Source organism: Carlito syrichta, unplaced genomic scaffold (genome assembly GCF_000164805.1).
Source record: "Carlito syrichta isolate Samal-C Ts95f unplaced genomic scaffold, Tarsius_syrichta-2.0.1 Scaffold315954, whole genome shotgun sequence".
In the NCBI taxonomy this organism is placed as follows: Eukaryota; Metazoa; Chordata; class Mammalia; order Primates; family Tarsiidae; genus Carlito; species Carlito syrichta.
The window spans coordinates 293682-307686 of NW_007260050.1; the positions used below are offsets into that span (position 1 = coordinate 293682).

At 39.6% G+C, this 14005-nt stretch overlaps 1 protein-coding gene across 1 annotated transcript in view; it reads left to right on the top strand.

Annotated features, from left to right (window-relative positions):
• MYBPC1 (myosin binding protein C, slow type) overlaps positions 1 to 14005 on the top strand; it is a 94661-nt gene that overhangs the window by 44766 nt on the left and 35890 nt on the right. Inside the window, exons 12-18 of the mRNA XM_021706719.1 lie at positions 1775 to 1907; positions 3568 to 3692; positions 4597 to 4702; positions 5701 to 5867; positions 7793 to 7955; positions 8821 to 8927; positions 9196 to 9329. Of these exons, the coding sequence (XP_021562394.1) occupies positions 1775 to 1907; positions 3568 to 3692; positions 4597 to 4702; positions 5701 to 5867; positions 7793 to 7955; positions 8821 to 8927; positions 9196 to 9329 (935 nt within the window). The remainder of the gene's footprint in view (positions 1 to 1774; positions 1908 to 3567; positions 3693 to 4596; positions 4703 to 5700; positions 5868 to 7792; positions 7956 to 8820; positions 8928 to 9195; positions 9330 to 14005) is intronic.

The following is a 14005-nucleotide window of genomic DNA, read 5'->3' on the forward strand; positions in this document are numbered from 1 at the left end:
CCCGCCTCAGCCTCCCGAGCAGCTGGGACGGCAGGCGCGCGCCAGTATGCCCGGCTCATTTTATCATTATCATTATTATTTATGTTTTTGGTAGCGGCGGCGTTTCACTCATTGCCCGCGCGGATCTCAACCACCTAGTCTCAAGCGAGCCTCCCTCCTGGGCCTTCGAAAGCGTTGGGTTTACGGGCGCGCACCTGCGCTCTCGATCTGTGGGGCTTGTCAACACCTTTCTATTAAGTGCGGAGGAATGCATTTTAAACGTCTCCTTAGCTCTTCAGTGTTTCATATACTTGATCATTTTTGGTTACTGGTTTGTTTTGGGGGGGATACTGGTTCTATTACTGTTTATTATTTTGTGGATGTTCAGATATGATATAAAGACTCGCCAGCTCTTTTTTTTTTTTTAAATCTATCCTTTTCCCCCTTCTATATTTCCCTGTAAACGGATTGAGAAGTGGCCTCAGAAATGCAGAAGGGTTCCGTCTTGTTTTTTTGTGTGTGGCCTAACCATTCCCACTAACCCAGAACTCCTGGAGTTACATTTTTGGGAGCTGTCACAGACATGGGCGGGCCCCAGGGAGAGCCAGGTGAATCTCTTTCCCTTGGCTGGCTTTCTTATTCTTAACCACTTAGCCCTGAATTCAGGTCTTAAGGCACGTGAGAGGTGACTTTTTTAAAAACTGGCATTTGGTTTATTAAAAATAAAGTGAGCTTGTCTAAGCAGTCGTTTAATGAGGCTGGAATGAAAGAAAAATAAACATGGCAGCATGAAGCATTTCACAGTTGTATCTGTTTTCCAAACTGTCTTAAGAGAATTATTATCTTTAAAATCAGAAAAATCATTAACTTTTAAAAAGACAAGTTAACTACCTCCCATTGAAGACACTTTAAAGATATATATTTTTTTGAGTTGGAGTCCCACTGTGTTGCCCAGGCTGGAGTGCGGTGGCACGCTCATGGCTACCGCAGCCTTGACCCGCTGCACTCAGGTGATCCTTCCACCTCAGCCTTCCAAGTAGCTGGAACCACAGGCATGTGCCACTACGTCTGGCTAATTTTTTTATTTGTTGTAGAGAGGAGGTCTAGCCATGTTGCTCAGGCTGGTCTCGAACCCCTGAGCTCAGGCAGTCCTCTTGCCTCCGCCTCCCAAAGTGCTGAGAGTACAGGCTTGAGCCACCACGCCCGGCCAAGATAGTTTTTTTAGTTACTCTGTTCTATGTTATTTAAAATGTTTGGAAATCCTGAGTTCCTAACCATGTATGCAAAGGGTGTTTTAAAATGCCACTATTTGGGCAGGTTTTCACAGTACAAAAACTTTGAGAAGCCTACTGCTTTAATGAGTCAAAGGTATCTAATTTGATTTTATGAATCACTGTAGTTATAAATTCTATGATAAAGAGTGTCTGTGACTTGGAAGTGCAGAAATAACGCCCATAACCCTGACAGTCATCACGCTAGGAGAATAAACATGTTCCCAAGTTCAGTTTCATTGTGATGCTCTATATTAGACATTCCCTGAAGAATCAGGTCATTTCTAAAGTTTCTTCAACTGTTCTTTTCTTATGTTTGTTCCAAAAAATGTGGGTTCTCTTTCCATTTTTAAACCATTTTATTGTATATAGATAAGCACTGAATTCTAAATATGAAAAATAATTTGGAAGATTCCTGATTTTTTTCTTCTCTGACACTGTTTTTTGTTTGTTTTTAGATTCTCATGGTGGCTGTTTACATTCATGACATACATATTAACATACTTTTATTTCTGTTTTACCAGCTTTTTCAAAAATTCTTGATCCTGCGTATCAGGTTGATAAAGGAGGCAGAGTGAGGTTTGTTGTCGAGCTGGCGGATCCCAAGTTGGAGGTGAAATGGTATAAAAATGGTCAAGAAATCCGGCCAAGTACAAAGTAAGTGGGCTTTGCAAGGAATCAGTGATAATTATGCAATAAATAAACAGTCGTTTGACTTAATTTTCTGAGAATAAAACGATTTTTAGCTATATTTTTATAATATGTAGAGAGGGTAAAAATTTAAGTCACATTTAATTTATTTTGGAACCATTCAAACTATGGTGTTATATAAACTAAACCTTATTTTATATTTAATTCTATGCAAACTATTTCAGGTGATTCCCGGTGATGGTTTTGTATTAACACAGGTTTGTTATCATTATATCAGAGAAGTGCCAAACTTCTCCAAATTCTCGAAAGCAAAATTAAACAATAATTTGAGATACATGTTGGATATGGCAGCTTGGAAGCATACCTTACAATTTAATGACTTTTGTTTTCCAGAATAGCGTCTATATTCAGTAATGACCGAATACCTTCTATGTTCAGTTCAGGAACTGTTTTGAGCATTTACTATATTGCACCGAAGTAGAACTATTTCACATTGTGATTGAATGAAATGTGGATCTAGCCTGTGTTTTATTCTTTCTTGGCCCTCTCCCAGATGGAGACAGACTAAAGACAGACTAATCCCTGATGTCTGATGGTATCTCTAGTCCATTATGAAACTACTTGACAGAGATCCTCCTCAGCCTGAGAGATTTTCAACTCCAATATATTTTTTTAAGTTAACAGGGGCCACGTGTACATTTATAGAAGACTTTAATCCTGGAAAGCTGTCACTTCTGGAATAAAATTAGGTGGTTTCCAATTTCTTAATGTGGTCATGCCAATAGAGTGACTTTGTGATGTTAACATTTATACCTGGTTTAAAAATCTGTTGAAGGTGCCTGAATTTATCAAAACTGCAATTTTAATTCATCTTTATCTAGAAAATACTATCTAATATATTGTTTGTAAAGGCTTTAATTTGATAAATTCCCAAATCACATATTTTTTTTTCTTGTCTATTATAATCTCCTAATGTGCTCTTCCATGATTTAGGTCACAGAAAATTAAATTTTATCATCTTCTTCGTTTCTAGTTTTCAGTTTCCAAATCCTGAACTTCTTTCTTTAGTAGAGGGTAACTGTGATATGTTAACATCAGTCTTCAAGCTCATTCAAGAGAACATCACATTCTGTGGAATCACTGCATATATTAGTGTGAGGTCATGTTATTGCTTACACTGTGTAACCATTTGCTCTCCCAACAAAATCTACTGATTCACTGGGCTAGGCAATGAATAAAATACATGCCAGTGAATAAGACCAAGTCTCTGCCCACATAGAAAGTACATGAATTGGTCATTTAAAGTATGTAAAGAGTTAAAAATCTCTCTGATGCCCTCAGCCAGACCTAGTTTCCAACAATGAGTTAAAAAAATTATACAGCAAATATGTAAGTACTGATTTGTATCTGAAATAAAAACCATACGTAAAAGAATATTATAACAAATTAAATAGTATGTGTATGTATATATGTGTACTGTGTATTAAAAATATGAATATTGGCTTTTTGTTTGATATTAAACTGTGTAAGAATGCTATGTCAATGGTAGATCAAAATTATATCCCTGACTTTTTAACATTACCAAGGCATAAGCCAAATTTGCTGGCAATAAAGAAAATAAAATCAAGTTCACCGACTCTCTTTATCTTCCTCCTATTTAAAACAGATACATCTTTGAACACAAAGGGTGCCAAAGAATCATGTTCATCAATAACTGTGCACTGACAGATGATTCAGAGTACTATGTGACAGCGGGTGATGAGAAATGTTCCACCGAGCTCTTTGTAAGAGGTAAGATAGGATCTCACTGCTCTCATCAGGAGCGCTGGCTCCTTTTCCCAGGGATGATGATCACAGTGAAAGTGACAGGTGAGCTCTTCTGCTCCAGGGTGGAGGGCATGTCCCTCTCCAAATGGTCTGCCTGGGGTGTTGGAGCATGCAGCACTGAGGCTGCTCTACTGGGCAGGTATTGTGTGTCCTCAGGAGTCTCTTCAGTTTTGCTGGGTACTAGAAAAGCCAGGGCTGGGGGGAAGGAGGGGAGAATAAAGCTTCTCAGTAAAAATGCCTCGTAGTTTTGTCTCAAGCCAAGCACTCATCTGCAAAATAATAATTCTAGTTCTAGTTTCGTAAACAGAAAGATCCTTATTTCGTACACTAAGCTGATCACTAATAGATTTATGTTGAAGCCAACCTCATTAGGAAGGGGCTGGCACCGAGCACACTGAAGATTCTTTTTAGCTGAGACATTAGAAAGAGCAAAGGATATGCAGGAAGCCACATCTCCCTGGTTTTCTTTATGAGGCTCTTTGAGTACAGATGGCTCTGAAACCTCTGCCATCATCCATCTAGAACCAGAACGAAGGAGTTTGCAAGTTACACATCCTCCTTCCTCAGAAGTCTCTACTACTTGATATCTCATTTGCTAAAAGAAGGATATTTGATACGTGTTTTGTTTGCTCTCCAGTGCAATAATTTACTTGATTTATTGAGTTCTGAAAAAATTAGGAGGATTTACCCAGGGTTGCCATCTGGTACGTTCTCTGCATTTTGCCAAGAACGGACATAAAAACTCACCTACTTGCTACCACCAGTGACCCGTACTTTCTTGCGGTTGATTTTTCATCTGTGAACAAGTCAGGGCTCATATGCAGGCTTTGGATGGTTAATGATTCTGATTTTTCCTTTTTTGTACTAGAACCTCCAATTATGGTGACCAAGCAGCTGGAAGATACAAATGCTTATTGTGGGGAGAAAGTGGAATTAGAATGTGAGGTGTCTGAAGACGATGCCAACGTGAAATGGTAAGTAGCCTCCTGAGGTCTGTCCATTTTTAATAGACAAAAAATGCACCTTCATAGTTGACAGAACAGGAAATACAAATCGCTTTTAAACATGTGAGGAGAATCTCAACTTCATGTGTGTCAGCAGAGATGATAACTAAAAGTATACTAAGATTCTGGGGTTTTCCACCTGTGAGACTGAAAGAGATCTAGAAGTCCGTACAGATAAACATGTTGGGAAGTGACTGATGGATGGATGACTCAGGTGTGCCCAGGGCCGTATGACTCTGAAGCCACAGACACCCTTAACCTCTACAACTTCTCATGTGCTGCTGGCCACTGTCAGGAAGAAATATGTTGATATATATTTTTCATTTATATGAAAAATCCATACTTATTATATTGTTGTAGTACTGCAAAAATATATATATTCTAGACTGAGAATCACTGATTGCTTTTAAAAACAAGAGCTTTTCCTTGGGGAGTGGGGAGTCAGGTGGGGAGTGTTTTCTCAGGTTCCTTGTGAGTAACCACAGAATTAAAAAAGACTTAAATCTTAAAATGAAATGTTATGTTGAAAATTATAATAAATTACACAGCAGGATTTATAGGTAGTTGGCACACGATAGATTGTTCAATCTCATGTAGAATCATGATTAATCTTTAAACTGCATCGAATGACATTCTTCCTGCGAGGTTGCATCAGTAGCCCAGAGGAAGTCACAGTCACTCTCAGAAGCTGTGTGGGTTGGCCTTGAGTGAGAAGAGAAGGCTCGTGTTCTCTTCACATAAGTTTACAGGTAGTGCTTGTTCAGTATGACTGTACTGGCAGAGGGATTGTTCATGCATCTTTAAATTCAGCAGGTAGTTCTTGTGTACCTAGTATCTGCCCAAAGTTCTGCAAGACATTGTGATTGTCTTCAACAAGGGACATTGTGGAGAGAAAGTAGAATTAGCACGCGAGGTCTTTGTCCTGAAGGATCTTTTACAAAACTTTCTTGTAATTTATTTCAACTCAGGTTTAAGAATGGTGAAGAGATCATCCCTGGTCCAAAATCAAGATACAAAATTAGAGTTGATGGCAAAAAACACTTTCTGGTGATAGAAGGAGCAACCAAAGCAGACACTGCTGAATATTCTGTCATGACAACAGGGGGACAGTCATCTGCTAAGCTGAGTGTTGACCGTGAGTAAACTTCCTGGGACATCTTTTGGCTCGTTTGCTAGTCCAGTTTTAGGCAAGTTTCCATCTATTTGATTTCTCTTTGCAATAATTTTAAGTATACAGAATGGATTTCATTCTAGCTGAGTGTCCATGTCAGATCAGCTTTCTCTGAAAAAGGAACCTGCTACTCATCCTAGCAGCAGAGCACCAGTACTGGGAAGGAAGTGTATGATCATCTGCCAGGAAAGTTACCCAAATGGCGATAATCCTAAAACCTTATGAATGGGTGGCTAATACTTAGATATGAGATCCAATTCTGACACTGTTTTCCATTTAATCACTGCATAAACATTCAACATCCTGAAATTACATTTGGGATGAGAAGAAAGTAATTCAGACTAAGGGGGCTCAATTGAGAAGATTGTAAGTGCTAAGAAGCTTCAGAGGCACGAGAGAAGTGACGTACTTCCTCAGGTGTCCTCTGGTAGTCAGTTATCAATGGCAGCACTGGTTGCAGTTTGCCATGAAAATTAGCATAGCAAATATCCCAGGATGATTGGTAATATAATTAGAGCAGAAATTTCGTTCAGTTCAATTACAATCCACATAATCATTGAATTATTCAAGAGCAGTCCCCGTATAATTCTTAGGCTTTGTGAAACTGTGCCATTTTAGTTAAGCATCAAACGTTCTTCAGCATGGGCAGATCCTTATCTGATATTTGTATCCATTTAAAGCAATTAGGGTCAATTCTGATATAATATAACATATTCATTTCTAAAAACAATTATGAGATGTAAAGTCATGCAATAAAAGCCACAGTGTTGTCTGGGTGTGGTAGCTCATACCTCTAATTCCAGCACACTGGGGAGGGGGTCAAGCAGAACGATCACATAAGCCAGGAATTTGAGATCAGCCTGGCAACATAGCGAGACTCTGTCTCTGCAAAAAAAAAAAATTTTATTTTTGAGTTGGAGTCTCACTCTGTAATCTAGGCTGAAGTGCAGTGGTATGGTCACAGCTACTAGGCTATGCTAGGCTCAGGTGATTCTTCCACCTCAGCCTCCTAAGTAGCTGGGACTGCAGGCGTGTACCACCATGACCAGCTGATTTTTTTGATATACTGTAGAGATGAGGTCTCACCTTGTTGCCCAGGCTTGTCTTAAATGCCTAGGCTCAGGTAATCCTTTCACCTCACCCTCCCAAAGTGCTTGGATTACAGGTGTGACCCATCTTGCAAAAAAAATTTTTTTTAATTAGTTGGGTGTGTTGGTGTACATCTGTAGTCCCAGCTACTCAGGAGACTGAGGAGGGAGGATTGCTTGAGACCAGGAGTTTGAGGTTGCGGTGAGCTATGATCACACCTATGAATAGCCACTGCATTCTAGCCTGGGTTACAGCAAGGCGCTGTCTCAAAAACAAAAGCAAAAACAAACCCACAGGATTTATAGGGGGAGTGAGAGTATGGGCACTACTGGAGAACTTTGTCAGTGACACAATTTTTAAAATGTTGAAAACCGAACAAATAAATAACAGTAGCACAGTTTTACATTTGTTCAATGGTTGATAAATACTACAATAATTATCTGCTTGTGGAAGCAGTGTTGCAGCTTGTGAGCTATTGTGAAGTAATAGAAAAGGGGTTATTTGAAGTCAGATGGATAGTTGAACTGGGTCACTGAGAGATGTTTTAGGTGTGTGTGTTTTATGCAGTCCTAGCTCCATTTGACTGAGTGCAGTTTTCTGCATTCACCTAGTTTTTCTAAGGTAGGAAATAACATATAATCAAACATGTAACATCCTCTAATAAGTCAATTGCATTGGTACAAATTCTTACTTTCAACATAAGCATTACAGCAGAGCTAACTGCACCTTTGTGAAATGTCACTATCTTGGCCTGTCTGGAGTTTGGACTTGGCACTTGTGATGGTCTGTGATTTCTGTAGTGAAGCCTCTGAAGATTTTGACACCTCTGACTGATCAGACTGTAAAACTTGGAAAGGAAATCTGCTTGAAGTGTGAAATCTCTGAAAACATACCAGGAAAATGGACTAAAAATGGCCTACCTGTTCAGGAGAGTGACCGTCTCAAGGTGGTTCACAAGGGCAGGTGAGCAAGCCAGCTGCCCACCATGTAGGCTGGTCCAACCCCCTTTCTAGATTACATGTTTGATGAGGATGTTTGGAGAGGAGCTGTTGGAAGAGGATCGGTTTCCAGTTCTTGGCTTCTCATTGGCCAGACCCTGTGATTTCTGTGGGTCCAGCAGGACTTGCTCCCCATTTGGGATCTGCACCTCACACCATGGTGCTTTGTCTTTTCAAATCCCATCGGCTGCTCTTCCTCATCTAAACATGAAGTTGGAGGAAAGACACAATTCTAGTTGAGGACCTGGTCAAATGGATTAACTGTCTCCAACTAATAGGTGTCACATGACCCTCCTACACATCTTTTTTGGGGGGGCTATAGTGTTCTAGAATCTGGCAAGGATCTGAGGCAAGGGTTTTCACCTTGGATCCATGGACTCTGAAGATATCATACATGGACTTCAGGGAACTCAATAAATGCTCTGAAATCAGGAGAAAATTCTGTGTGTACAAAAAGATACACTTTCCACACAGAAAGAATCCACAGTGTCTATCAGATATTCACTGGTTTTTGACCCCAGTGAATTCAAGAATGATTTATCTTAGGGTTTGGCATATAAAGCCCAAATCAAGATTACTGGCAGTCTCTTGAATCTTAAAGTATAGCATCATTGATTTGTTCTGTTATAGCCTTTTTAAAGCTATGAGATGAAAAGGGAATAATAGACTCTTGCATTCATATTAAGCAGATTGTATTTGTAGAACTAATTCCATATAGTCCAAAATAGTTTTTTAATTTGGATCAATATACAGGATAATTAAGGCTTCATAGACATAGGTAATCTAAATCTTTGCAGAGTCTTTAAGATATGTTCTCCCTGTTTCCTTAGAATCCACAAGTTAGTGATAGCCAATGCTCTTATTGAAGATGAAGGTGACTATGTATTTGCACCAGATGCCTACACTGTTACTCTGCCTGCCAAAGTTCATGTTATTGGTGAGTAGATAAAATAAGTCATTGCTCCAAACTGTGTGGTATTTCCAAAAGCTCAGTTGGTATCAATCACTAATCATAAATAGTTAACTCTTAAGTCTGACAATGAAATCATTTTGCAAGGTGCTAGACATCAACTGCCTCGACTCCTCTTATATTCTTTTTTGACCAGATAAAATATTGGTTACTACCAACATACTAGCTAAGCATTAGCCCAAATATTCACACAGAGATGACTGTCTGATAAGAAAGGCCATGCTTAAAATTCCAGATCCTCCTAAGATCATCCTGGATGGTCTTGATGCTGACAATACAGTGACAGTGATTGCAGGAAACAAACTTCGTCTTGAGATCCCCGTCAGTGGAGAACCACCTCCTAAAGCCATCTGGAGCCGAGCAGATAAGGTTTGTTCTGCACAACTACACACATACACACGCATGCAGACACATACTTGCATACACACTGCCTACCCCACTCCTTGCCCTCCGTTAGTCAGATAAAGGGAGAAGACAAATAAATGTGCAGTACAGTTGTAATTTCTTTGAGAAAGAAAGATTACGGATTTCCAGGCAAGGCTGATAATCATTTACTTTTCCTATCTCTGATTACCTACCTACTATATGGCCAAGCAGGTTTTTCTGCACAGTGTATAAGGCCTCATCTTCTATTCTATTGGGAGTCGGTGTGGGATGGAAGAGAAATAGACAATGAATTATTAAGTAAATGTATGGATAGAATCACTATGGGCAATAATAAGTGCTACGAAGATAATAAGAGAATGACTTGGTAGCAAATGGCTGCATGGTCAGTCGCAACCTCTGTGAGAGAGGAACTCAGGATGTGGAGATCAGAGAGGAGAGATTTCCAGGTGGAGGCAATGCCAGAGCAAAGACCAGGGGGAGAAAATGAGCCTGATGGCCGGGAGGAACAGAAAGAAGCCAGTATGACTGGGGTAAGTGAGTGAGGAAGAGAAAAGTAAATAAAGGTGGGTGGTGGATCAGCGCCAGCCCAAGTGTGACCCTGTGACTTCCTCCCTAAAGAAAAATCTTTCATTTAAAAAGAGATGCAGGACTTCTGCTTTCAAACAGAATTGAGTAACAGGACCGAGACTTACCCACTCACTTGAAATAACCCCCAGACAGACAAAATGCATGAACAATAGTTTTCAAGACATTGGACATCAGACCATGAAAAATAGTGACTCTGAAATACAGTAAACAGATGAAGGGAGTCCTACCATTGCCCCAGCTGACTGCTGCAAGAAAGCTTCTAGACAGTGGCACAAGGAAGAGAAACCTAGATAGAGACCAGTGGGCCGCTCAGTTTAGGACTGTCTTCACACAAGGATCCCAAGGCAGCTGGAGTTCAGAGGGCACATGCTGGAAGAGAGCTACACAGGGAGACAACTCCCGGCTCCCGGAACCCTACAGAGGATCCCTTTCAAGTGTCCAGCAGAGATCAGTGCTCATTTCTGAGGAAACTGCCAAGATCAGGGCAAGAGCAATCTTGGAGGATTAAAGAGGAGAGGACTGGCACTCACACATGGCCAGGAGCAGTGCTTGTTCCCCAAGCCAGATTTGAAAACCTATAATTCATAGTGCATTGAGTAGAGTGCTTGGGAGGACCTTGCCTCAGTTGTGGGATAGTTAATCCTTGATAGGCACTGCTGCGGACCTGCCTAACATCATAAAAGCAATCCCTCAGAGGCTCAGTTAATTTCCAAATAATTTAATCGCATTCCAAGACAAAGCTCAAGACTTTATACAGGAATACAAAAATATCAGGCATCCAACAAGGTAGAATTTGCAATATCTACTATCCAGTCAAACATTCTGGTAGATAAATAAGCAGTAAAACACAACCCAAAATGAGGAGAAAAGTCAGGTGCCAACCCAGATCTCATAAGTATAGAATTAGCAGTCAAGAGCATGACAATAGTTATTTTAACTGTATTATCAATGTTCAAAAAGTTAGATGGATAGATGTTAACCTCTCCATTTAAGTTAAGTGGAGAAAGTTAAGTGAAAAAAGTGAAGTGGAAAAATATATTTAAAACTCAAATCACCTAGAGATGAAAACAATAAAATGTTTCAGATAAAAAGTATGTTGGATGAAGCCGGGCTCGGTGGCTCAGCCTGTAATCCCGCGCCTTTGGGAGGCTGAGGTGAGTGGATTGCCTGAGCCCGCGGGTTCAAGATCCGCCTGGGCAGCGAGACCTCATCTCTACAATAAATCAAAAAATCAGCTGGGCATGGTAGCGCATGCCTGTAATTCCGGCTACTTGGAAGGCTGAGGCAGAAGGATCGCCGGAGCCCAGCAGGTCGAGGCTGTGGTGGCCGGGAGCGGCCACTGCACTCCAGTCTGGGCGACAGAGTGAGACTCCAACTCAAAAAAAAAAAAAAAAAAAGAAAATATGTTGGATGGAATTAATGGCTAATTAGATATTGCAGATGAATTTGAAGACATAGCAATAGAAATGATCCAGAATTACACACTAGAGAAAAAGAGTCCAAACAAATGTTAAAAAGCATCCATTAGACTCCCAGGTTTAATTTCAGCATATAAGGAGCTTAGAAGTTGCCAATCTATCCTAACAACAAGTGAAAGCCTGAACAGACTGAAAAATCAGCAGCTCTTCTTAGGTCTGTCAGAGAAGGGGTATAGGGGCAAACTGCTGTAATTTGTAAGTGAAATGACGTATTTAATTGTTGAGAGTATAAAAACCCACCAACCGAGAGTTCTGTAGCCAGTGAAATCGTCCTTCAAAAATGAAGGCGAAACAAAGGCTTTCTCCGACAAACAAATTGAGAGAATTTTTTGCCAGTGGATCTGTCTTGCAAGAAATGCTAAAAGATCTTCAGAGAAAAGGAAAATAATACAGGTTAGAAGCTTAGATCTTCATAATAAAAGGAATAGCATCAAGTTGTGAATAAGTGAAAGTAAAATTAAAAATTATTTTTCTTATACTCAGTTGATCTAATAGATAACAGTTTATTTAAAATAATAAAAGCAATGATAGCTTCAATTAGGCATGCTTATATATATTTTATGTTTATGTATAAGTTAAATGAATGACAGCAATAATAGAAGAAATGGAGAGTGAAGTTAGGAATATTTTTATTATAAGGTACTTGCACTACCTGTGAGCCAGTATAGTGTTTTTTTTTATTTTTTGAGTCAGGAGCTCACACTGTTGCCCAAGCTAGAATGCAGTAGAATGATCACAGCTCACCACAGCTTCCATCTCCTGGGTTCAGGCAATCCTTCTGCCTCAGCTTCCCAGGTAGCTGGGACTACAGACACATGCCACCATGCCCACCTAATTTTTTGACTTTTTGTAGAGATGAGGTAGACTTCTGTCGTCCAGGCTTGTCTCGAACCCCTGGGCTCGAGTGATCCTCCCACCTAGATCTTCCGGAGTGCTGGGATTACAGTTGTAAGCCACCGAACCTGGCCTTTAATGTTATTTGAAAGTGGACTTGGGCAACCAATTTAAAAAGTAAAAGAAGAAATACAATTAATATGCAAAGAAAGAGAAAAATAGATTCGCATGATAATGCTCAGTTAAAACCACAAAAGGCAGAAAAAGTGTGAAAGGCAAAAAGAACAAGGATAACAAATAGAAAATAACAAATATGGCAGATATTAGTCCAACTGTGTCAATATTTACTTTAAACTTAATGATCCAAATACATGAATTAAAAGACAGAGATTTTCAGAGTGGATCAAAAAACAAGACCCAATTATATGTTGTCTATAAGAAACCCACTAAAAATATAAAGTTACATATAGATTAAAAGTATAGGGATGGAGAGAGACATACCTTGCTAATACTAAAAAGAAAGCACCTGTAACTTTGAAGTCTGACAATTAGGTTTGCATGCTATCCTAGAAAAAGTGCGATATACTGCATTGCTGAGTATCACTGGTCACCTTCGAAATACTCCTCTCTTGGGAAGCTATGCACCAACACTAGTGCCTAGTCTACCCCTCAGAGCAATTTTGAAACTGTTTTTCTGGAATGGCCATCAGAGCTGTCGTTATTTGTTGAGGTATGACAGTTAAGTTTGCTAACTTGCCACCATTCATTTATGTTGGCAGCACTGTACAAATAACTATTGGAACACCCCCCCAAATCACCTGATCTGACCCCCAATGACTTTTTTCTTTACCTGAATATAAAGGGAATATTGAAAGGAAGACATTTTGATGACATTTAGGACATCAAGAGTAATATAATGACAACTCTGTTGGTCATTCCAGAAAAAGAGTTCCAAAATTGCTTTGATGGGTAAACTAGGCATCAGTGCCTAGTTTCCCAAGGGGAGTACTTCAAAGTTGACCATAGTGATATTCAGGAATGAGGTATGTAGCACTTTTCTGGGATGAGTTTGCGAACTTAATTGTCAGACCATATATATTAACTTCAGACAGTGCAGACTTCAAAACAAAGAAATGTATCAGATAAAGAGGGGCATTACATAATGATAAATGGGCCAATAATAACTAATTATTATGTATGCCTAACAACAGAGCATCAAGACATATGAGACAAAAACGGATAGAATTACAATGAAAAATAGATGAATTTACTATTATAGTTGGAGACTTTGACACCAGCTATCTGAAATAGACAGTCAGCAGGTAGAAGAACAGTAAGGAAATAGTTGAACCAAACAGCACTATCAGTCATCTGTATATAATTGACATCATTAATTACTTCATCCAACAGTGGCACGTTACACATTCTTTTCAAGCTTACAGGGAATATTTACCAAGATAGACCACATTCTGAGCCATAAAACACATCTTAACAAGTTTTTTTAAAAATAGAAATGATACAATATCTGCTCTCAAGTAACAGTGGAATTAAACTAAAAATAAATAAATAACAGAAAAATAGCTGAAAATCCCCCAAATACTTGGAGATTAAGCAACACATTTCAAAGAAGAAATCACAAAAGAAACTTAAAAATATATTGAACTGCCAGGCTCAGTGGCTCAGCCTGTAATCCCGCGCCTTTGGGAGGCTGAGGTGAGTGAATTGCCTGAGCCTGCAGGTTCGAGACCCGCCTGTGCA